The 25482-nt window shown below is 41.7% G+C and overlaps 1 protein-coding gene and 1 long non-coding RNA gene across 2 annotated transcripts in view; one reads left to right on the forward strand and one right to left on the reverse strand.

Moving 5' to 3' along the window:
- Nucleotides 1-13381, reverse strand: part of Itga2 (integrin alpha 2) — a 99020-nt gene extending 85639 nt beyond the window's left edge. The window contains exon 1 of the mRNA NM_008396.3: nucleotides 13157-13381. Coding sequence (NP_032422.2) covers nucleotides 13157-13214 — 58 coding nt within the window. The 5' untranslated portion in view covers nucleotides 13215-13381. The remainder of the gene's footprint in view (nucleotides 1-13156) is intronic.
- Gm34845 lies at nucleotides 5037-9039 on the forward strand. The gene is made up of 2 exons (XR_382938.3): nucleotides 5037-7336; nucleotides 7715-9039. It is a non-coding gene; the product is annotated as a predicted gene, 34845 (long non-coding RNA).
- Nucleotides 13382-25482: the final 12101 nt, after the last annotated feature.

Consider the following 25482-nt stretch of genomic DNA (forward strand, 5'->3'; position numbering starts at 1 on the left):
TTTTCTGTGCTCATTTCTTCTCTGTTTGCAAGAAGATATTATTGTCTCAATACATCATGTAGAGGGTGACTTGGAACTCTCTCTCTCTTCCTAAGTGTTGGAGATTTCAGGTGTATACCACCATAGTGGTGCTTAATTTATAAATAAAACCACCATACATATGTATATAGAAGAGAAAACAATACACAAAAGGTTTTGTAATAGCTGTAGTTTCAGATGTCCCTGAGAGGTATTGAAATATGGATGGCAGAAGACACTTTAAAGGAACATCTGGCAAGTTTGCAAATAAAAGATTGTGAGAAACGGAACATCAATTTTATGTGTGGTGACTGATGTCAAAGAAAGAGAGAATGAAAGAAAATGGGGCTGAAGAAATATTTTAATTTCATGAGGAAAAAATAAGGAAAACTATGAAAACGAGACCTCAAGTTAATGAAATGCACGTAAATATAACATGGAAATAGTAAGTGAAACAGAACATTTCTTCTTTGACATAATTTGACATAGCTATAAATTTTATAATCTCCTGATGGGACTGATCAGGAAGAAGAGCAGCAATGAGTAGATACGGCAGATATTACACTAATTAAAAGCCGAGGTGATGAAAGTCATTCCTGTCCACTTAAAAGTTTATGTGAACAAGTTTATAAATAGGAGCAACTTGTAAATATAAGGAGAATAAAATATTTATCCAGCTGGATTTGGCTCTACAGCTCAGCTCTGTGGCCTCCACATTCTGTACCTCACTTCTACAGGTCAACTCAACCCTAGCATTTGATTCAAACCTGTGACCCTGAAGCTTGGTTCTGCAGCAACCTCTTCAGCACTTCTCCAAAAGGGTTCACTACCTAATTGTCTTGGTTAGGGTTTTACTGCTGTGAACAGACACCATGACCAAGGCAAGTCTTATAAAAAACATTTCATTGGGGCTGGCTTACAGGTTCAGAGGTTCAGTCCATTATCATCAAGGTGGGAGCATGGCAGTATCCAGGCAGGCATGGCACTGGCAGAGCTGAGAGTTCTATGTCTTCATCCACAGGCTACTAGTGGAAGACTGACTTCCAGGCAACTAGGGTGAGGATCTTAAGCCCACACCCACAGTGACACACCTACTCCAACCAGGTCACACCTATTCCAACAAGGCCACACCACTCCCTGGCCCAAGAATATACAAACCATCACACTAACCTCCCACGAAGATCCTATGTGTGTATTTGCCAGCGCTTTGTCTCTGACTTCTGTAAGGCATCTTGAATTCTGATGAAGCATCTTTAGCCATACTCTGTAAATTATATGGATATAATTTTCTGTGTAGTATGAAATGTTGTGGAGGTTTAAATGAGACTGGCTCCCATAGGTTCATATATTTGAATGCTTGGTCCTGAGTTGATGGAACTGTTTGGGAAGGATTTGGAGGTGTGGCCTTGTTGCAGAAGGTGTGCCATTGGTGGCGGATTTTGAGGTTTCAAAAGAACATGTAATTCCCAGTGATCTCTCTCATCCTCTCTACTTTGTGCTTGTGGATGAAGATGTAAGCTCTCAGCTATTGCTCTGCTGCCATGCCTGCCTGCCTACAGGTCGCCATGTGCCCTGTCATAACGGTCATACACTCACTGTAAACCCTCAACAAACTCTTCTGTAAGTTGCCTTGGCCGTGGAGTTTTGTCATAGCAAAAGAAAAGTAACTAAGACATTTGAGAGTTGAAGTCAATAATTAAGATTGGAATAATAATAATAATAATGACAACCTTCTTTTTGCTAATAACCAACTAGCCAAACTCCTTATCAAATGACAACCAACAAAATTAACATACTTTATGAATTTATTTTTACTTAAAGTCTGACATAGTGGAAAGAAAAAAAATTATATGGCAAAAGGTAGATAAATATTAAACGTTCTAAAACTAGTTCTAATATCTACATTGTTATTTAAATTTACACACTAAAAATGTAAAGAGAAACAATTTTCCCAGAGCTTCTTATCAAGACGATTAAAAGGTGGCTTGTGTCATGGCTCCACAGTTAAGAACACTTGCTGCTCTTCCAGAGAACCTGAACTCAGTTCCCAGGCTATAAGGTGGATCACAACCCTGGCCTTCAGGGTGTACACACACACACACACACACACACACACACACACACACATTTTAAAAAGAATATGAGAAAAATAAGCTAAATTTACACAACTTTTTTTTTATAGAATTGTGGTCTATGTGCACTTGTCCATGTGTGTCTGCATGCACATGTGTCAGGACACAGTAGGAATGTGGGAGTTGAGGACAACATTCAGAAGTTGGTTTTCTCCTTTCCCCTGAAGACACAGGATCTACCTTGTTGTTTCTGTTGCTCTCTCTATTCCAAGCTAGCCAGCCTTAGAGCTTCCAGAACATTCTGTTTCCCACTTACAATGTCCCAATAGGAGTGCTTGAAGTTACAGCTGCAAGTCACCACATATGGCTTTCTGTGGGTGCTGGGGATGGAACTCAAGATCCTTGGGCAGCAAGTGAGCCATCTTATAAACTCACAGAATTTTATTTTTGAGAGATTCAAAACAGAGGAAATGGATTCCAGTTTATGGCAATAGTTCAGTCTTGACATCAAAATCCGAAAGAGGAGTGCATAAAAATCTAATAGAAGACTAATCTCAATCATGAGCTGTAATCCAAAAACACATTAACAATGCTGATCAGGATGGAGACAGTTCACTAATACAAGGCTTTCCTCATATCTAAAAAGCAAACGGTCTAAATTGCCATGTTAATGGATTTTAGAAGGAAATTTATATTATCACCAAGATGCAGAAATATATTTATAAAATCAAATCATTTGTCAATTTAAATAACTACCTTGGCAAAGTAGCAGGGAAAAAGAATCCAATGATGAAAGAATATGTGTGAATAGCCCACAGTAAACATCACCCTGGACTCTGAGAGGCTGAAATCCTCTCATAGTAAGCAATCTTCTCTTCCCTTTTCTTTTTAATATTTAACACAGTATTTGTAACTTAGTATTTGTTACTGTATTAGAGGCCATGCTTGGCTCAGTATGGCAAGAAAAGGATGATAAAAGGAAAACAAAAACAAGCAAAAAATCCAAACCAACCAACCAACCAACCAAACAAACAAACAAAAAACATTTGGGAATGGAATAATCCATACCTGAACAACTAAAACTAAAGAGAATTACAGGGTGCTAGAATGAAGGAATAAATACACAATAATTTTAGTATATATGTGTATGTGTCTGTGTGTTTGTGTATGTGTTTCTGTGTGTGAGAGAATGTGTGAGCTTGTGTGTGCATGCAGAATGAATAAATGTGGCTAAGACTATTGCTTGCTTGTTTGTTTGTTTTTTTAAACTCCTATTTCATGTACTACAGGAAAATGTAAGTCTATATGAAAATACCAAATAAATATTGTTTAACAGAATGCAGGAGAGTATCTTTATGACCATGAATTAAGGGACCTTCTTCGAAGTTATATTTAAAATAAAATGAAAGCAATCGACACCAAGAATGTCACCAGAACACATAATACACCACTAAGTTCACACCAAGAATGTCACCAGTACACATCACTGAGAATAAAATCCACCAAGTGGAAGACTGTCTTTGGATCACACGTAACTGGGTGATGACATCCTGTACATCAACACAAAGATAGTCAGCTCTACAGTGGTTCTTATATTCATTTGTGTTTCACAAACAGGATGTCAACAAGGCCAGCAGCAATGTCCGCAGGCTAAGACTCTTGGTGCCAAGCCTGGCAACCTGAGTTCCGCACTCAGAACCCACGTGGTGGAAGGAGGGAACTGAACTGACTCCCACAACTCCCCTCTGATTCACTGGTGCCTTGTCATTGGAAAGCTTACAGGTTATCAGCGCTAACAGGGATCAGATGTATCACGTGACAGCAACTGGAAGAATCTACGTGAGACGTGGCACTAAATTACATGAGGGATGGCAATGTGTCCTGAGTACTTCAGTGAAAGAGAATTAGATGAATTGCAAAACAGGAGTCTAGAGCTTGAGGACATCTGAATAGCAGGTGGGGGAAAGGGAGGGGAGGGGAGGAGGGAGGGGAGGGAGGGAGGGAGAGAGAGAGAGAGAGAGAGAGACACGGAGGGAGGAAGGGAGGAACGAAGGGAGGGAGGAAGGAAGGAAGGAAGGAAGGAAGGAAGGAAGGAAGGAAGGAAGGAAGGAAGGAAGGAAAAGAAAGAAAGAGGGAAAGCAAGCAAGCAATCATAGGACTGTATGGCACTAATAGTGTCTTAAGTCCTCAACCCTTTCCCAAACAATACTGTTAAATAATATCCCAATGATACTGTTATAGCCTGATCATTTGGGGACAAACATTAAGCATTGTAGTAATAAAGGAATTCCTATAGTTTAATTACTATGATATTTCCATAGATCTTTTTCAATCCTGTACTATGTTTTCATCAGGACTATATACTACTTTTTTATTCTAAAAGTAAAAAAAAAATCAGGTAAGTCTTATAATTTCCAGGCTAAACTTTTCTTTTGCCTTCATCCCTGCCAGGGAACTACACTAACAAACACCTAGAAAACTGAATCAATTAATGTAAAATATCTGCATCATGCACCAAGCCCTCACAGCGAGATTTAGAAAGGGCTACAAAATTCAAAACAGTCTTTATTCCACCGAGCATCCAAGACGCTCTGGCTTAAAGGACCTGAATGTGACTGGGAAAGAGTCGGATAGAGCTGTCTGGCTGCTCTGGCTAGACTCCAGCTACAGTTCAATCTGCATGGCTACATGGTATCCATGGAAATGTGCTCAGGTCTGCACAAAGACAAACAAAGGCCACCTCTCGGTGAATGACAGCTGCCAGTGTCCAAGGTGGCCACTGGGGCACTGGCTTTCCTCATGCTTTTGAACAAACAACGAAATAATCTCAGACGCTGACAGCACAGCCTCTAATGTGCTTTTATTCGCCTCGCTCTGTTTAAACATTAACTTCATTTTTACACAGACAGCTTCAGGAGTTAAAACTGTCCCCATTCATTGTGAACTAACAGAAGCAAAAAAAGAAAATTGCAGTTGTAGGTTTAGAACATGGTATGATAAGGCAGGAGTCTGCCTACAGCTTCTTTTAACTATTTGGGCCATGCAAGCAGACCAATCTCCAGAGAAAGCTGCAATATACTTAAAATGATTGGCAGCCACAGTATTCTCTGAACTGAAAAGGCTGGAAGAGACTTCAGGTTAAGTGTGTACATCATAGGGGACATACCATTTCTGTGCAGGAACCATCAGGCATAGAATAAACCTTGAATATATGCAATCTGCAGAAATTATAACTCTCACAATACTAACAACAGGGCAGAGGAGATGGCTCTATAGATAAAGTGCAGGGCAGGGGAGATGGCTCTACAGATAAAGTGCCTGCTTCATAAGACAAGGACCTTATTCTGAGTTCCCAGAATACATGTAAAGGGAGCTGGGCATGGTGGTGGACATCTCTATATCCATAACTTAGGTGGAAATGGGAAACAGAGACAGGCAGGCCCCGGGCGGTTGCTGGCTAGGTGCTCTGGTTGAAACAGGAAGCTCCAGATGCGGGAGAGACCTTGTTCAAAAGGTTTCAGGCGGAAAACAATAGCAAAAGACACACAACGCACACGCCAGTCCTCCACACGCATGCCCATAGGCAAGAGCACACATACTTGTCATGTACACACATACGCAAATCACACACACACACACACACACATGTTAAAAAGAAATACCACTTTCCCCTGTCTTCCTCCTTTCCTACCTCTAAGATCCTTTTATAGACACTAAAGCTGTTCCCATTCACTCTTTGGTTCTGGATGTCTGAAACCCACAGATGCCAAAACATGATTTTGGAAAAATTGTACATGTACTCTGCAGGATTCTGAACATAAATTTTGAGATCCAGTTGTCATAGTTTATATCCAAGTGTTTCCATCTTTGCTTAGATCAGTAGATCTCACCCTGTGGGTCATGACCCCTTTGGCAAACCTCTATGTGTAAAAATATTTACAAGTCACAATGGTAGCAAAGTTACAGTGATGAAGTAGCAATGGGAATGATTTTATGGTTGGGGTCACCACAACATGAGGGACTGTACTAAAGGGTCACAGCACTAGGAAGGTTGAGACCCACTGGTTTAGATGCTGAAAGGAACGTTTCCTGTCTTACCACTCTCTCTGTTCTTCTTCCCTTTTCTGCCAAGTGTTCCTCACTGTCTACAGGACATCCAGACACTTACTCCTCACTTCCACTTATCCACTGCAGAGACTGGAGACTGCCATTACCCAGGCAGCCACACTCATGTGACTTCTGCAAAGTTGTCTCCTTTTCCAAGTCCTTCTGTGGTGTCTCACTTCCTACAGATTAGATTTTCTGCTGTGTTTCCAAGTGGCATCATTCTCTCTCTCTCTCTCTCTCTCTCTCTCTCTCTCTCTCTCTCTCTCTCTCTCTCTCTCTCTCTCTCTCTCTCATTTGTTTCTCATTTAACCCTTCAAGGTACTTCCCAAGTCATTGCTCGAGACCTATTCTTCTCTCCTTGCTTAACTCAGCAACACCACGTGCCCGGCTGGGCTGCCTCCAGTTGTGGTACCTCTCATCTCTGTGCACACCTCACTCACTGGACTGATCGCAAGGCCACAACACAACACTGTGGACTAACTAGAGGGTACCCCTAGATGTCATCACCTCAGTTGCACCAAACTGATAATCTCTTTCCTACAACTTGCTTCTTTTAGCACTCCTTGCCTCAATAAATGACTATACATTGCATTCATTTTACGTAACAGAAATCTAAACATCTGCTTTATCCCCCCTCCCCTGAGTGACAAAATTAAGTCCATTACCAAATCCTGTCTTCTTTTCTTCCTTCATAGCATTTACATTTACATTTACATTTCATCTCTCTCTCTCCTGGTGTGGTAAACTAGCACTTAACCTGATTCTCTCCTAGATGCACATGGTGCTGTCTGCCTGGTCTCTATCCCTCTATCCTCCTCCTTGTCCTATGGTGATATGGCAGTGAGCAATTCTGAGCTTATCACTTCCCTGCTTGGATAGCTTCAGGGCCTTCCCCACCCTCAAGGTAAGACACTGAGTCCGCCATAGTTGGAAAGCCTTAAAGCCAGAGGATGGCTTACCTCTCACCTTTCATTCTCTGTCAACACCATGAGCTTGAATGTTCTGTGTCAGTGTTCCTTTGTGATCTAGGAATTAGACATAGGTCCTCCATTGGCAGAAGCTGTGTGTTACCTCTGGGAACAGTGCATCTAGGAACCTTGCTGCATGCTGTATGTTGCCATAATACTGCTTCCATCCAGGTAAAATGTTGGACTAGACTCCATGACCTGCACAGTCCTCCATGGAAGAGCTAAACTCTAATGACCCCTGTCTTCCTGGAGACTTGATTTTTACTGTCCCCATGATATTTCCTTCTCCAAACTCAACATTTTTGTTTGGTAACATTCATGAACCATATGCAAACATGATATTTATCATGCCATAGGAAGACTTTATAATTCTCAACTATATAAAACATAACTAAGTTTTAAATTATATAAACATTTTTAAAGAAATTGAGAGGAAGGTTAGTATTTCCTTTGGATAATTTAGAAACTCAAAGATGATTCCAGGCGCTAATTTTCTCTCCATCTTTCTTCGGTGCTACCTATGGTTTACCTGTTTTTATCTTTCAGTAGCTGGTTGGCATCATGCTTACAAGACTGCTCGGCCTCTCTGAACCTGGTTCCAAATGTGACAAAATCATATTGTCTGAAAAATGAAGATTCTTTTCCTGGAAGCCTCCTAGTAGATTGCCCCATATGCATAATCTCCTCATACCCTCAATCTCCAGCTTGTGCAGAAGAGGGCACTAATTTGATAAATATAAGAGGAATGATGGGTTGAAGCCAGGTATATATATTTTAGGGCCAAGGGAACTTCCTTTCTCCATGTTTGGACTCATATACAGATAGACCTCTCTGTATCATGTGTCATGCTTTCTCTGACTTGATACTGTGTCTGCCACACGCCTTTAGCAAAGGAATCTCTGGTCACATGTTGGCTCATGGAATTTACTGTATGCTGCCGGATTGGCAGAGCTTCTGTGCGTCATCAAAGAGGGACTGGGAATCACTGTCATCTGCAAAATCTATTTTCTCTGGACTTATGGCATCTGTCAGACTCTTAACTATTGTGAGCCATTTTTTTCTCTGCTTGCATGGGAAGGCTTACTCTAGTCATGATAACAACTGGAAGAAACAGACAGCAACTCTTCACAACTCTTCGATTTGCAATTAACAGGAAAACATCCCACGGTTCGTCATCTTTTGCATTGTCCTGAGTCTAAGTATTAAGCTAAGCAGTCTTGGTGGTAAAGACTGAAGCTTGTGACACTGGTGGTTATATTGATATGATGCTGAGATATTTTCAGCCTCTAACATTTCCCCATTATCTCTGAAAGTTTTCAGTTTTTGTATCTTGGCATGTATTATTCTTTTGCTGAGTGTCTAGAATCCCACCGGGAGGAGCTCATCTGTACACAAGCACGCTTCTCCCTCTTCATCTGCCCAGGATGTTAGCACATGAAGGAAGAGAGCATTTGCCACTTAGAAGGAATGTATTGAAACTGATGTGGTCATTGGCTGCCTATCTTGGCAGTCATTTCATAAGACAGGCAACATTGAAATTTTGGAGAATGGGAGGAGACAATGATAGTGTTAATGCACTAGCTTATAAACCCGAATGAACATCTGAGATGCATAAAGATTTCCTTTTTTAATATGGAGTCCTGAGACCAAATCCACACATCTCAAACAGGCTCAGGAGCCAGCACAGAGTCCTATTGAGATGGGTCAGGTGGTACCGCTCAGCAATGGAGGAAGAAAGCTAATTTGTCAAAGGGTAACCTGAAACCACTGAGAAACTGAAGTAAAGAGGAGCCTGGATTGGTTCATAGAATTTAAAGATTACCCCATGCTTTCTTCTTGGGCTACGGAATAAAAACTGTTCTAGTTTATAATTATGTTTGGGGTTGACTCTTCTAGGATTGGAGAACTAGCAGATCACAAAAAGATGAGAGAAAGGGAAGAAAAGTAACAGCCTAGTGAGGCTAGCCAGAAGATAGTCTGGGAACAGTTTAATATAAACTTTGTCCATTGTGCTTAGACATAGGATGGTGCATGTGTGTGTCTAGAAGGTTTGAAACGTGTACATCCCATGCATGTATGGAGTTCCTGTGTGTACTTGTATGTAGGATTGAACAGTAGGGTGGAACGGTTGGTAGAGAAAGCACAGCCAGACAGGAGAGGACTTTTATGAATGCCTAGAAATGTGGACTTTACCCTATATTAGATGTGGCAGGAAACAGCAAGTGTTTGAAGTAAGAGTGTGGATTGATAACGCAGATTACTGCTTTAGGAAGGTAGCAATAACAGGGTCCCTTCAGCAAAATCTTTCTGGCATATGCAATAATGTCTGGGTTTGGTGGCTGATTATGGGACAGATCCCTGGGTGGTGTAGTCTCTGGATACTCCATCCTTTCGTCTTAGCTCCAAACTTTGTCTCTGTAACTCCTTTCATGGGTATTTTGTTCCCTATTCTAAGGAGGAATGAAGTATCCACCCATTGCTCTTCCTTCTTCTTGATTTTCTTGTGTTTTGAAAATTGTATCTTGGGTGTTCTATGTTTCTGGGCTAATATCCACTTATTAGTGAGGGCATATCTAATGACTTCTTTTGTGATTGGGTTACCTCACTCAGGATGATGCCCTCCAGATACATCCACTTGCCCAAGAATTTCATAAATTCATTGTTTTTAATAGCTGACTAGTACTCCATTGTGTAAATGTACCACATTTTCTGTATCCATTCTTCTGTTGAGGGACATATGGGTTCTTTCCAGCTTCTGGCTATTATAAATAAGGCTGCTACGAACAAGTGGATGCTAACTGTCATCTATAGGATGGAACACAGAGCCCCCAATGGAGAAGCTAGAGAAAGCACCCAAGGAGCTGAAGGGGTCTGCAACCCTATAGGTGGAACAACAATATGAACTAACCAGAACCTCCAGAGCTCGTGTCTCTAGCTGCATATGTAGCAGAAGATGGCCTAGTCGGCCATTGCTGGGAAGAGAGGTCCCTTGGTATTGCAAACTTTATATGCCCCAGTACAGGGGAATGCCAGGGCCAAAAAGTGGGAGTGAGTGTGTATGGGAGCAGGGCAGAGGGAGGGTATAGGGAAATTTCGGGATAGCATTTGAAATGTATATAAAGAAAATATCTAATAAATAAATAAATAAATAAATAAATAAATAATAAAAAGAAAGGTAGCAATAAGAACAATCAACTAGAAAGACAAGAAACAAAATGGGAAGGCCAGGTTCAAAGTTACAGGTGTTCTGATAGGAGAGAATGAGGGATTGACCTGGGTGGTGGCAGACGTTGCATAGATGGGTAGGAAAAACTGGCAGAACCGTAAGTGTGAGGGTGAGACTGAAAACTTGGACAGAACTTTGCCAACACTATTTATTAATTAATAGGTAGACAAGGAGCCTCTGAGATGGAGAGATGGCAAAGAGGAGAGAGAAAGAGAACACAAACCAGGGGAGTGGGGTTTTATAAAGGAAAGCAAAAGTCAAAAGGAAGACATTTACCACGAGCGGAATCTACTGATTAGTTTACAGATGAAGGAGGCTATTACGAGGAAGAGGGTCGACCTCTCAGAGGGCAGTTAAGAAGCTCTGATTGAGAATCCTCATGGAGAATTCCTTGGCCCATGAGCCAGCTGGAGAGTGTGTGACTCCATCCATGTTAAGGGTACAGTTGGTTTCTTCTCTGTATGTGCACTTAACTTACATATTTCCTAGGTGTCACATGATCTCTGTTCTCCACCCTTGGCCTGCCCGTGAACAATGAAAAGGGATATGTATGGAACAAAACTGAGTGCTTGTTCCTCTTATCCACTCGTGAGGGGATTATGGGAAAAAGAGATTTGAATCTAAGTGCTAAAATAAGATCCAAAATGAGTTTGCGTCTAGTGTTGTCTGCCCGTGTGCTGTGGAGAATGTAAGGTGTAGAGACACACATTTATGCTTGCCTTTACATTTTAACTTCTGTATATATTTGCATCACAATTGTGCATGTCTGTGATCTATAAATAATAATAAGTGTGTCTGTTTAGTGCTATGTTCAAAATGTTCATATAGGGAGGATAAAATGAAAGTTTAAAGTACCAGGGACCTAGAACTTTCAGCTGCATCTCAACCTTAGATACCCAAAATATCCAAAATTATGTTGCCCACTTATGAATCTCCACTGCTCTCTTAAATGGCAAAACTTGATTGTATGATTTTATTTAATTAGATGATTAAAATAAAGAGAAAATGTGGTCCTTAGATATACAAACAACTGAACCAGAAAGAGAGAAATAAACACGTGGAGTCATTTTATACAGGTGTCATATAAATCCTGTCTGCTTTCTGACATTGAATCATCCCAATTAACTAACTGCAGAAGAAAACTGGGTACCTGACTTCATGCCTTTCGGCAACACATTCCACCCAGGTCCTTCTCAAGGGCTCCTCCCAGAACAAGCCTCAACATTTCAAAGATCAGAAAATGGTGCTGTGCTTCGATGGCTCCTTTTAATAATACCGACAATTAAAAAGAGATGAAAAGCCAGGGTTTGGGTTTCTAGTTCCTCTTAGGAGAGAGAGAGTTCCAGAGTCTGAAGGTCAGAATCCAATCCAACTGTCTTAAACCCCTAGATTAGACCCGATGGCCCCTCAGATCAACTGTGTTTCTCTAGGGCAGAACATGTGTGAGGCATGGGGGCACAGGTTAGCGTCCCAACAATTAGCAGTGCTCTGTGTCTGCGACAGAATCGGGATAGGGACATATTTCTCTCTTCTCCAACAGACAAAAAATTCCACAAGGCGAACCTGGACTAGTTTTCCTCAACCTTAAAGAAAGATGAACCTCAGAGAAGCACAGATTAAGGAATGCTTTCTGCTGGGGCGTGGTGGCGCACACCTTTAATCCCAGCACTTGGGGGGCAAAGGCAGGCGGATTTCTGAGTTCGAGGCCAGCCTGGTCTACAAAGTGAGTTCCAGGACAACCAGGGCTAGACAGAGAAACCCTGTCTAGAAAAAAAAAAAAAAAAAAAAGGAATACTTTCCTTCTTTGTAAAAATTAAGTGACATCCAGTGACCACTTTGCTATTTTGTTAGCTGTTTAATGCAATCCCCCCCACACACACACCGTCCCCTCCCATCTCCCCTCAACTACCTTAAAATCCTTCATCTTGGGCATGACCAGGCTGTGGATAAAGGTGGAGAGAAAGTTCTCCTGAGCCTCTCAGCAGCCTGCCTTCCCCACTCTCCTTCCTTACTTAATGCAAAGGAAGTCAGGTCAGGCAGCCTGGCACCAGTCTCAGCTAATCCCCTTGCCTTGTGGATCAAGAGAGTGGAGAGAACCAGCCTAAATTTACTTTCTTTGAAGGACATTACAACAATAAAAGGAAGGCAGGAGGGAAGGAAGAGTGCCCCCTCTGCCTAGTTGATTGGCTTTTCTTCCTCCTATGGAAAGAAACACCAGTGCTCCTTCCTGAAATAAGAATAGGGGGCATTGTGCGCGCGGGGTGAAAAATACACATCAAAGTTTCCTGCAAAGCCACCCTTTGAGAGCTGCATGCTGCAGCCCAGAGCTGGATCCCCGGTTCCTGGTTCAGAGCTAGTTCAGCACCTGCTGGGGATCCGCGGGAAGCTGGGAGGCTGGATGCGTGGTCTGCTGGCCACCCACAAACGCTCCAAATCTGTGGGTGTGAGAACATCTCTAAACCCAAACCTCTTAGAAAGATGACTTTGAAGGATGCTTGATCGGGTGAAACACGTCTTAATGAGGATGTGGGGTGTGTGTGTGTGTGTGTGTGTGTGTGTGTGTGTGTGTGTGTGTCTGTGTGTCTGTGTCTGTCTGTCTGTCCTGTTTGTTCAAGTGGCTCCACGAAGCCTGGATCCCGAGTCCACATAGATGCAGAGCAGACATCGCCAGCTCCAGAGCAGCACTCGATCCCTCCCTGGTCTTCTAGGACCAAAGCGGGTCTCTCCAGCCTCGGACGCGGACGCGCAGTGGAGTTCAGACTTACCTTGAACTAGCATTAGCAGCCGCAGCAGGAGCGCGCCCCCTGCCTGTCCCGGTCCCATCTTGGGTCTGCGCTGGGGAATCTAAAGTGCTCTGGGGGTGCACACAGTATCCTCGATCCAGGGCTCCCAGAGGCTAGACTTTCCAGAAACTGTACGGAGGAGTTCTCTCCAGCCTGAATGAGAGCAAGGAAAAGTTGCTTGCAGCTTCTGAGCTAGGAACCGCCCCTGCCTGCCCCTCCAGCCTGGGCAAACTCCGGATCTGTCCTGCCACGCCCCACGGAGCCCAGCCCCTCAGCGTCTGTGGCTCCTCCAGCGCTCTGAAAAAGGAGTCAAGATCCATGGACGCCCACGGAGCCCTCGGCATCTTACAGACAGTGCGGACGCGACTCCAGCCCGGTGGCTTTTTCCTACCTGTACCAAACTGTTCTAGCTCACCAGACCCAAGAGCTCAGGATCCACCCACAACCAACATCTCTTCGTCCTCTGTCCACAGGAAACTAACTCCTAGGCAGTTCCCTCCACCCCCCAACGCAGTTGTATCAAGCCATAGCCCTCAATAACTCAGAAGAAGAGCCAGGGGACCTGAACAGTGTGTGCCCTTCTCTGCTTTTCCTGAGTGGGTGGAGAAAGGGACAGAAATAAGCTCGGAATGACCAGGTTCGACACTAAGTCATCAGAAAGAGCTGCTCTCAAGCTATGATTATCCCTGAGGTACTATTTTTGCACCACAGAGGGGTGTGAGGGAGAGAGAGGGGGGTGGGGATTGTTCATTTCTGAGACGATGAGGAGTTGGATCACTGAGTTTACCTGATTTATTTCAGGACAGGTGAGAAGAGTTGACAGGGGCTCAAATGCAGTGGGTCTCAACCTTTCTAGTGCCGCGACCCTTCAACACAGTTCTTTATGTTGTGGTGACCTCAACATTATTATCGTTTAAAATTATTATCGTTGCTACTTCTCTGATTCTGAATTGTTATGTAACATCTGTGTTTCCCAATATCTTAGGGTACACCGATGGAAGGGGGGTCGCAACCCACGGGTTGAGAATCTCTCCTCCTGAGCTCGTGCCTTGCCATTTCCCAAACTTTCCGATTCTGGAAAGACAGCATTCATCTGGGTCTTTCACTTTTGAATCCAAGAAATAGAACATGCACTTTTAATCGTCTTTAAACCCAATATCCGTAGAAGCTCAGCCGCAGGTTCCTGCCCATTGATGAGGCTAGAATTATTCCAGTGCCTACTTTCTGAAGCACTCAAAAGGTTTTGTAAAATAAAGAATTGCTTGTCTAATGGCTATTGCTCATTCAAAATCTCTTGGGAGCAGGCCTCTGAGCAAGAAGGGACTCCCCAGGTCCATAGAGCAAGCGAGCAACTTCCAGGTGGGACAGACGTAGCCACTTGGGAAAAGCCAAACGCTTTAAACCTATTTATAAAACGGTAGGTAGAACTGGAACCTCTACTTCTTTGTGTGTGTGCATATGTGTGCAGGTTTATGTGTGCTGATGTGTGTGTTTGTGTAGACACACATGTATGCCCGCCAGGGGACAAACCTAAGTGTTATTCCCTACAACCATCCACCTTTTGTGTTGCGATAGTCTATCACCGGATTGGATCTTGCCAAATAGGCTAGACTGGATGACCAGCTAGACTCATGACGGTACCAAGTTGGAGCTCACCGGCCGCTAGAACTTATGATTAATGTCCTATATTCAGCACCCTCGAACCTCATAGCCCCCAGGCTGCCTCACTCACCCACTATTTCTTTACTTATACACCCTAAAAGACACTTCTGACCTTCGGTGCTCTGAGTGCTTAGTAAGACCAGAGAGCTCTGAGGTGACTGCTCACTAACCCTGACACACAGCCGGGCAGCTCAGACTCCTGGTAGGAAGCCTGCCAGGTTTCAAGGAGATGACTATCTGCCTGTTCCCTTCTGACTCACTGAAATGTGAGTTCTGTTTGCAGCAGACTCTTGTTTGGGAAGCAGGGTGGCTCTTCGTAATGTGTTTTGACTGAGTTGGTGAGAAGGAAGCATATCTTTTGGGGGCGTGTTGCTCTTAGAACAGGATAAATGAGCACCATACTGCTATTGGACACAGGTCAGATAAGGGGCTGTAGAGTTTCTTTCAGAGCAGGCAAAAATGTTAGGAAACAAAGAGCAAATTTGTGGGTTACAATATTTAACTAGCATGAAGGAGCTGAAAGAAAATAATTTTGGCAGTCTTACCTAACACATACCTTGCCTGGGTTAGTTAGTTTGGAAACCACATCCCCGTCAGGAAATAGGCAAGGGCTGGGCTTTCCCACTGTAGCCTCAGGTCCTTTTTATGCCATTCAAACTATTAAAGAACTTTTAAAAATTACATTTACCATATAAAATATTAAAACAGAGAATTTTCAGATATTTGTGTATTAATTTTTAATACCAGAAACTATTACATATTTGCAGAAATGTCATATATTTAAGAAAATATTTTTTCATTGTAAATCAAAAGAATGGCATTGCTCTATATTTTTGTTAATTATTCTAATATCTGTCTTTTTAAAAAGACATGTTAATTCTCATATCTGGCTCAGCATGTGACCCTGTTGTTGCATGTCCTTTGAGTTAAATCATAAGGCTTAATGTATTGTAACACAGAACTATATAGTCTCTAAACCTGTGATGATTTTACATAATCCTCTAAAATTGTATAAAAATTTAATAAGCAGTATTTTCCCCCCAATGGTCCTTAGTTCTTGACTTCTTGCTAACTCATACACTATCACTTGGTTCCTGGTTTGTTGGAGCAGTTAAACAGAGAATGCTTGCCACAGTAACGTCTGTCAATGTGGACGGCCATAAAAACCCCAGCTCCACACTCATCAAAGGATGCTCTTGATAAAGGTGATCATGTTTGCCATTTTCGTCCATTCTCCAGCATTTCAGTTTACCCCTCTTTGTCTGCTGCTTATTCTTCCTAGGACTGGTGTAAGACTCAGGAAATCTCAGCACAGAATGCAGGGTGAGTTCCTTTTGAGTGCAGTCTGATGTACACCCATCTCCCAGCTGGTTACCAGCAAAGACCAGCCTTTGCTCATCAGGGGGGATCCCTTCCATATCCTGGATCTTGCCCTTTCCATATTGTGTAGTGTCAGAGACTTCAGTCTTGAGACCAACGATCTTCCCAGTAAAAGGTTTTGTGTGAAATCTTCATCTTGGCAGGGAGGTTCCATTGCGGATGGAGGATTAGAAAAAGGAAACTCAGTTTCTTTAAAACTAGTTAAGAAATCTGAACACACATCAAGGCCTCTTCATATTCTGCAGCATTGAAGTTCACTGGTCCCTTGCTTCCCTCCACGCTGATTACCATCACTCAATATTTGTCTTATGATGTCAGTGGCAAAGGCGACTGACCGCTCAGTATTATTGTGAACGTAATTTTGCCGTCACTGAGCACTTGGACGGGTCTTTGGATCTGAAACTGATGGTGGATGGAAGAGGCTTTCCTAGGTCTTCTCTTCTCTCAAAGCTGGACCAGAATTTGTTGGATGAGGGAGAGAGGAGCCAGAAGCAGTTCCCCATGTTCCTTTCTGACATCCTTTCTCTTCTAAGTCACCTTGCTTATTTCATACAATACAACCACCATTCTAGAAACCTCTCTCCTTCTCTTCCTCAGGGCTACCACTAGGACACCTTATTACCAAACCAGCTCTGTACACCCTGTGCCATGAGCCCTGTTGCTTGTAAGATTTCTTATCAGATGACAGTTTGAATCAATATGGCCCCCACAGGCTCATATATCTGAGTGCTTAGTCACCAGGGAGTGGAAACTGTCTGAGGTTAGAAGGATTAGGAGGTGTTGCCTTGTTGGTGTGGGAAGTGTGTCATTGGGGTAGGCTTTCAGGTTTCAAAAGTCAAGTGTTTCTCTCTGTGTGTCTGCTGCCTCTTCAGGATGTAGCTCTTGACTACTGCTCCAACACAATGTCTTCCTGTCTACCTGCCATCCTGCTCCAGACCACGACAGTAATGGACTAAACCGCTGAACTATAAACAAGCTCCCAATTAAATGTTTTATTTTCTAAGTTGCTGTGGTCATAGTATCTCTTCACCCCAACAGGACAATACCTAAGACAACAGTCTTCTCATAATTTCTGTACTTCCTCCATTTTTGTCTTCTCTCTGCACTTTATACTTGCCATTACAATTGTCTTTCAGAGATGTGAGCTTGCTTGTTATAAAACTTTGGATATGAGCTCAGTAGGCAAACTCAAGGATATGAGGTTGGAGCTACAGCACCCACACACAAATAGAGTGTGGCAGCATAAATCTGTAAGTCCAGGGTTGGAAGGGAGACACAGGCAGATCCCAAGGGCTCAGTGGCCAGCCAGGCTAGTAAAAATGGTGAGCTTCAAATTCAGTGAGGAATCCTTTCTCAAGAACTAAGGTGGAACAGAAATAGACTCGAGTACAGAAATGACACGATCATCTTATTAGATTCAGAAAAGACCTTAAACAAAAATCCAAACTCCCTAATGATAAAAGCACAGGAGAATCTAGGGACACAGAGGATGTATCTTAATACAGAAAAGTCAATATACAATAACCCCACTGCTAAAATCATGGAAAATGAAGAAAAGCTCAAGGCATTTCCACCAAAATCAGAAATAGTTTCTCTACTCCTGTTCAATACAATGCTTGAATTATTACCTAAAGGAATCATGGGGGGGGGGGAAAGGAAATAAAGGGGATATAAATAAGAAAGAAAGAAGTCAAAATACTGTTATTTCTAAATGATATGATAAAAGATCCCAAGGAGTCTATTGGAATTCACATATAGCTGATAAACATACTCAGCAAAGTATCAGAATACAAAACCAGTAGCTTTCTTGTACGCAAACGACACACATACTGAGAAGTAAATCAGGGAAGCAATTCCATTCAAATAGTCCCAGGGGGAAAAGTCTTGTAATTAATTTAACAGAGAAAATGAAGGACTTGAACAATGAAAACTTTAAAACATGGAAGAAAGAAACTGAAAATTATACCAGAAGATGGGAAGTCCTACCATACTCATGTACTGGTAGAATTAATATCATGAAATTGACCATCTCACCAAAAGCAATGTATGGATTCAATGAAATCCCCACCAGAAATACAAGGTAATTATTCACAGAAATTGAAAAAATAACCTCAAAATTCATGTGAAAATAAAATGGCTGAGAATGGCCAAAATTATCCTGAATAATAAAAATGCTACTTATGGTCTCCCTATCCCTGAGTGCAAATTATACCACAGAGCTGTTGTAGTAAAAACAACATGAGACTAGCTTAAATACACTCATATTGATTGATTGATGGAATAGAATTGAGGGCCCACACATATGCCTGGAGTCTTATATCTGAGTTTTTGAAAAAGTGAATATATATATATATATATATATATATATATATATATATATATCCCTTTAAGTCTGTATAATGCTACCTGAAGGTATGTTTTAAGACAGACCGACTTGGCACTGGATAAGCAGTTGCTGTGGTCTTCCCTGGGGAAAGCCACCTCTCCCTTCCCAGCCTTCCCCAGTTGCCTACAGTTCTTTGTGTGGGGTGGAGGCCTCTGGGCTTTTCTCATACATTGTGGGATGTTCAGTAGTGTCACGATTATCCAGCTCATGTTTCAGCAATCATGTTGATGAGATTTTATGGCTGTTCCTTCTGATGTTACTAGGAGACCCAATCTCAGAGCAAACCCCTTGATCTTTTCCATCTTACAATCTTTCTGCTTCCTCTTCTGCAGTGTTCTCTGAGACTTAGGCTTGGGCGTGTTTCATAGATGTAACCATTGGGACTTGGCTCCACTACTGTGCATTTTGATTGGTTGTGATTCTCTATAGTGGTCTCCATGTGTGGCAAAGAGAAGTTTCCTTCCTGAGAGGTGAGGACCTTACTTATCTGTAGGTAAGAAGGCAAATGTTTATAGATTATCGTTAGGGAGTTATACTGGCCAGAACTGACTTGAATGCACTCTTCCTAAGGACTAAACTTCATGTTACCAGAAGGTGTCATACAAGTTTCCAAAAGAGGAGGGCAACCAACTGTCCTACCTAGCTATGATACCTATGAATTTCATCAATGACCAGCATGGTACAATAATCCTAAGGCTGAAGTCGTGACATACTCTGGTGCTAACCAACAGCTCTCCCAGTGAGCTTAAGACCTAGTCAACAAGAGAAATACCATGCTCGATACTGTAAACTTAGGTACCTACTCAATGCTAGTGGAAGTCATGTTACTGAAGGAAAGTCTTCAACCATTAATTTGCAAAAAGGATAATTATAGATGGCACACAGCTCTGGTGATCACAGAGAAGCACCGGAGAATCCAGCAATGTTAAACATACAGGCTTGTCTCTTTGGTGAAAGAGATGTATAACCTGTTTTCCACCCAAAGGCTGGGAATGGATGTAGTTAAAAACCTGATTACCTGTGCTATCTGTAGGACCAGGCCATATCTGACTCCATCAAACTCTTAAGTTTATCCTGACTCTTTCTCTGTAGCTCCTCCTTATCGTGAACAGTTTTTCAGTTGACAGAACCCATCCTATGGTAGATGTCACATGTACTTTACAAATGGAGCAGAGATGGTTGGCAGCCTCGTTGCCTCTGCTCTATTTGTATGGCTAGGCCACATCTGTCTTCCCCAGACTTTATATTTATCTCAATCATTTTTCCTAGACTCTTATTTTGAGGATTGTTTTTCAGTCAATAGAACCCATCTTTATGGAAATGGTCATATGAACCTTGAAAGGAGTTTCGGTCGAATCTTGTCTGGTTATAAACACAGGATTGAGTCAATTGTCATCAGGAAACTTTTTTTCCAAAATTGTGCTGTGCTTAAATGTGCCTAACATAAACTACCTGAGGTCAGACTCCAGAAATTTGAACCAACACTTGATATTTACTTACTGAGTCCTGTTGAACTGGATAGTCTTATAGCCTCTCAAGGCTCAAACTCTGCTGACCATGGTATTTGCAGAGATCCCCTACATGTAACTATTTAGCTTTTCTCCACACAATCTATTATAATCATATTTTGCCCTCCCCCATCTTCTCTCAAGTCTTCTCTACCTCATTATCCACCCGACTTCATTCTCTGCCTCCCTCTTCCACCCTTTCCATATCTCTCAACAAATAACAAACAAACAAACCAAAATTCAATAAGACAAAAATACTAAAACAAAACCCAGACACACACACAGGTGTGTACACACAAGCAATATGAAGTTCATTTGTGTTAACCAACTACTTGTGGGCATGGGGCTTTCCCTGTAATGTGGTTGCTATGATTGCTAAAGACATTTAAGTGGAGAAAAAGGATTTTTTTCCCCTCTCCATGCAGGTATCTGTTGCAAATAACTTCTTGGTTAGGAGTGGACTCTATGCCTACTTCCATTTCTGTGTTCTGGGATTTCTCTAGTTTGCACTAATTCAGTCAAGTTTTGTGCACGCTGTCACAATCTCGGTGAATTCGTGTGCATATCATCCCTGATGTGTTTGGAAGACACTGTTTAGTTGTGATGGTAACATTACTACAACCTCAGGCTCTTACAATCGCTCTGTCTATTCTTCTGCATGTAACTCAGATCCTTGAAGGGAGCAGATAATCAAGGCATAACATTTAGTTCTCCAAAGTCTCTCACTCTCTGCATCTTTTTCAGGAGTCTTTGTGTTAATCACCAAGTGCTGCAAGAAAGAGCAGTACTTATACTGCTGGTGAGAGTGGACCCTTGTATAGCCACAAAGAAACGCACCATAGAAACACCATTAAAAAAAAAGTCAGAATTAGATCTATCATGGGATCTATCCAGACCATGCCTGGGCCTATTCCCAAAATAGTCAATATTCATTGCTGTTCTATTCATAATAGCCAGGAATCCCAACAACCTAGATGTCCATAAATGATCAACGAGCAATGAAGATGAGCTTCATGACACAATGGAATATTATTCAGCTGTCAGTAAAAAAAAGAAAAATGACATTACAAAATTTTCCAGTAAATGGAAGGAGTTGGGAATTGAATTTTCAGCAAAGTAACCCAGATCCTGAAAGACAAATGATTTATGTTCTCTCTGACATGTGCATGTTGGCTTTGAATCTTTAGATATGTGTGCTTCCCTTGGAGTGCCCATGCAAGGCAGGAAACTGTGGGGAAGTAATGTCAGGGAAAAGGAAACAGAATGTAGGTGGTATAAAGAGAAAAGGAGGAAGAGACTACAAGGGTTCAATGGCATTTAAGATAGGAGGGCAAACAGAGGAGGGAGTGCTACATTAAGGATAATTAATGCTAAAGACCTGTGGGAAATGCCATGTGAAAAGCTACTGTAGAAGCTCACTAAAATGCATACATATACATTATAAATGGGACTTAAAAGGAAGTAACCTATGGTGACGATAAAGTGCCTCTCCACATATTGTAAGCTATCAATTGAAACACCTGTACTTATTTGAGTAGTTGTTCAATGGGATGCTGTAGACACTTCAAACATTACTGGCTACTGCTGTTCTTCTTGCTTATCTTCTACAACTTGATGGTAATACCATATGGCTGGAAACACCACTTATCTGAGTCACAGGACACGAAGATACCAAACTGGTATTGACCCGGAAGCATCATCCCCTGGAAGCTGGCACACTTTCATAGTGCTGAAAGGTTCTATGCATGTTGCTGGGGCCAGGAGAAGTTCATTAACAGCCTTAAAGATCTGTGAATACTGGAAAGTACAGTAGTGACTGGCCTGGTGAGATATGCCCACTGGTGCGTTAGTGGCATGGATGTTATGGGAGTGACCAATCTTTCTGATTGGATTTAAAGCCTGGTTAACAAGGAACAACTAGTATCTGGAGAGGAATAGAAAGCAGAAACAAAAACAAAAGCCATTGCTGGATAGATCTTAGATCTTGGGAGACCCTAACAACATTTGTTAGTGGACATGGAAATAAACTGCCCTCTAAGTTCTTTTCCTATACATGTCTTCATCTTTAAACCCTTATCATAGAAGTTTTCAAGAAGTTAAGTTTATTTTAAATTCCATATGTGTGTACTATATTTACATCACTCTCCCCACATCTCCCCCAGTACTACTTGACTCTTGGCTCTCCTGGGTTCTTCTGAGAGAAAGACAGAGATCGAGTCTGAGTTCTGTGTCTTCTATTTCCTTTTTTTTCCCCCAGCTATGTGGGAGATCCATGAAATGTGCCTGTGTCCTCTTAAGCCTTCTCATGAGGTGGTTTGAACAGGTTTCTATTCATTATGTTACATTATCAGTAACACAAATTTCACCCTCCTACGGGAAATCCCTAAATATAACGAACATATGTCATTAACTTCATTCATTCATAGTTCCTGAGATAGAGTCTGACACTGAATTAATGGGCAATAAATATTTGTTTTATTAATGAACAAATGCATTTGCTCAACTAATGACTGATACCTTTGAGTAATTAAAAGAAGAAGATAATGTCTAAAAGAATAAAGAGCCCAAGGAAAGGGAAGCATTGCTCATATACACTTTAGATTGTTTCTTTTTTTTTTTTCAGGATACCTGCTATATGATCAAGGAAACTTATGTCTATTTGCTATTCTGCTTTTTTTTCCCTTGGAAAATTTGATCTCAATGCCAGATGAGTTGCTATTCAAGAGGTGGAAAGTTCATTATTCTTAAAACTGTCAGCCAAAATGTAGCTACTTGAAAGTATCTAAAGAGAATCCAGACATAGAGCTGTCTGTGACAGCCTGATTGAGTAAGAAAAGCATGAACACAGTGTTTTCTGTGTAACTGTGTGAGTTCTCAGCTTTGTCTCGCTGGCTGCCCCATTCCCTTCTCTGTATGATGATTTCTGCCTCATTCAATCATTCTCTCTGTCTTCTAACTTTACCTTGAAAACACCTTTTGCTTTCCATAGCCTTTTTCAGCACTAAAAAACAGACCAGTAAGATCTATTTTAATCCAGTAAGGTGTCCTTTTTGGTTTAGCATGCTCCTAAAATGACTTAAAATGATGTTTTCCCCTTTAAGAATTGTATAGAGAATAAGCCACCTTTTATCTACTAGGTAGGTTTTTTTCCAAATGGAATAAATGGTTTATTCTGGAGCCAAATCTGACTTGACCAGGGTCAGAGAAACAGAGTCTCAGTCATTTCCTGTTCCATGTTTCAACATGGGAGCAGATTCATGGAGTTTTTATAGCAATGGAATGAGCAAGGTTATCAGTCAAGGCAATTTTCAAATATATTGGTGGAAACATAAGAAATGTGGTTCCAAAAGGAGGGAGAAATCTCTCCTACAATCCTAAGATGCTACATTCTTAGCTTTGGGATTGGTGGAAGCTAGTGGTCTGTTAAAATTAATGTACTATACAAGGTTTTTTATTTATTATTAATAAGATGTTAGCTCTTGTACGGATGTGCACAATTTTTGGCTATTTGAGGGGCTAAAGCTATCCCAGATAAAATAATTAGGCTCTAGATCTATAACTGTCCAACATTTCTATGTTGCTAAAGTTCTAATCAGTCAATCATTACTGGCAGATATAGCCTCTTTCAAGGTATTCTCATTCATACTGATATTTCAAAATTATTTTCAATTGGTTTAAATGCAAGGTTATTCTTCTGAATTAACTTATTAATTTATTATTCACATCCCAAATGTCACCCCCTTCCTTTCTTCCCTCCCTTCCCCCTCCCTTTGACTATGAGCAGATGTCCCCCCCATCAAGTCTCTACAGGATTTTGTGTATCCTCTTCCAGTCTCAGTCTTTTTTTTAAAGGTTATTGTTATTAATTCACTTTATAACTCCTCCCAGTCCTATTCATACATACCTCTCCCCCAACTACCCCTCCCCTTCTTTTCAGAGAATGGGAAGCCCAAATTTTTCCTGCCTACAAGATGGGCAGGGATAAAGATGGGGCAGAGAAGGAGGGAATGGCCAACCAATGACTGGCCCAACCTGAGACTCAACCATATAGGAGAGAGACAACCCCTGGGTCCTATTAATGATACTCTGCTATGCTTGCAGACAGAAGCCTAGCATAACTGTCTTCTGAGAGGCTTCATCCAGCAGCTGATGGGAACAGATGCAGAGACCCACGTTCTCAGTCTAAATCCTTCCTGCTTCTGGGACTCACTGTGCCATTTGGAAAGGTCGCTGCTCCTCTATCCAACTCAGACTTTTCTCCAGGTTTCCTTCAAAATTTTCTTGTAGGCTGTCATCTCTCCCACATGTGTTGTTTTCAGTGAATCACTTGGATTCAGGTAGGGAGTACCACTGTAATTAATTGTTCACATGTATAGTTATTTAGCATCTACCATGTACCAATTGATGGGATAAGTCCTGTAGTCAGAACCAATATTGTTTACATTCAATTGCTGTTGGCAATGCTCTTAGAATCTTATTACCAAATCCTACTTTTGGGTAACTGTTGTAGCTGAAATTATTCTGCATATGAGAAAGAATGTGGAGGCTCCACCTCTTTGTGATATTCAGTGCAATGAAGGAACATCCAGATACAGTTTCTTTATACTTGTTATGAATCTTTATAAAAATAATCATATGAAAGGTGGCTTGTACTAGTGTGTGTGTGTGTGTGTGTGTGTGTGTGTGTGTGTGTGTGTGAGAGAGAGAGAGAGAGAGAGAGAGAGAGAGAGAGAGAGAGAGAGAGAGAGAGAGAGAGAGAGAGAGAGAGAGAGGGAGATGACCCAAGGAGGTCAGAGAACAATCTTGGGTGTCCCCCACCTTGCTTGAGGCAGGGACTCTTAGTAATGGTCCCTCTGCTTTATACGCCAGGGTCACTGGCCTGCGAACTCCAGGGATTCTCTTTATTGTCTGCACACTCCCTGGATTTCTTCTCTTTCCCTTCCATCTTGACTTACAAGCCCCAGGATTACAGATGCACAGTTCTGTGCCTGGCTTTATATGGGCTCTGGGGCCTCAAATTCAGCTTCTCCAGCTTTGTTGCAAATGATTTACTTACTGACTGATCTCCTAAGCCTGGCTTACACTACTTAATATCTAAGTCTGTAGATAAAGAAGGGATACACATCAAGATAGCTACAAATATGGCCTAGCAAGGAATTGTAAGCCTATTTTATTTTACTTATTTTAACTTGGCTATCAAGTATGAGCTTTGCAAATGACTGTGGTATATTCCAAGGTAAAAAACAAAAAAGTTGAATTTCTTTAATTTAAAGCTTATATTGCACAAAACTGGCAGTTTTAAGGCCCTTAGATTGTCACATGAAATGCTGCTATAACATCATGCATTTCATATGGTTTATGAAGTATATATG

This window comes from Mus musculus, chromosome 13 (assembly GCF_000001635.26).
Source record: "Mus musculus strain C57BL/6J chromosome 13, GRCm38.p6 C57BL/6J".
NCBI classification, from domain to species: domain Eukaryota; kingdom Metazoa; phylum Chordata; class Mammalia; order Rodentia; family Muridae; genus Mus; species Mus musculus.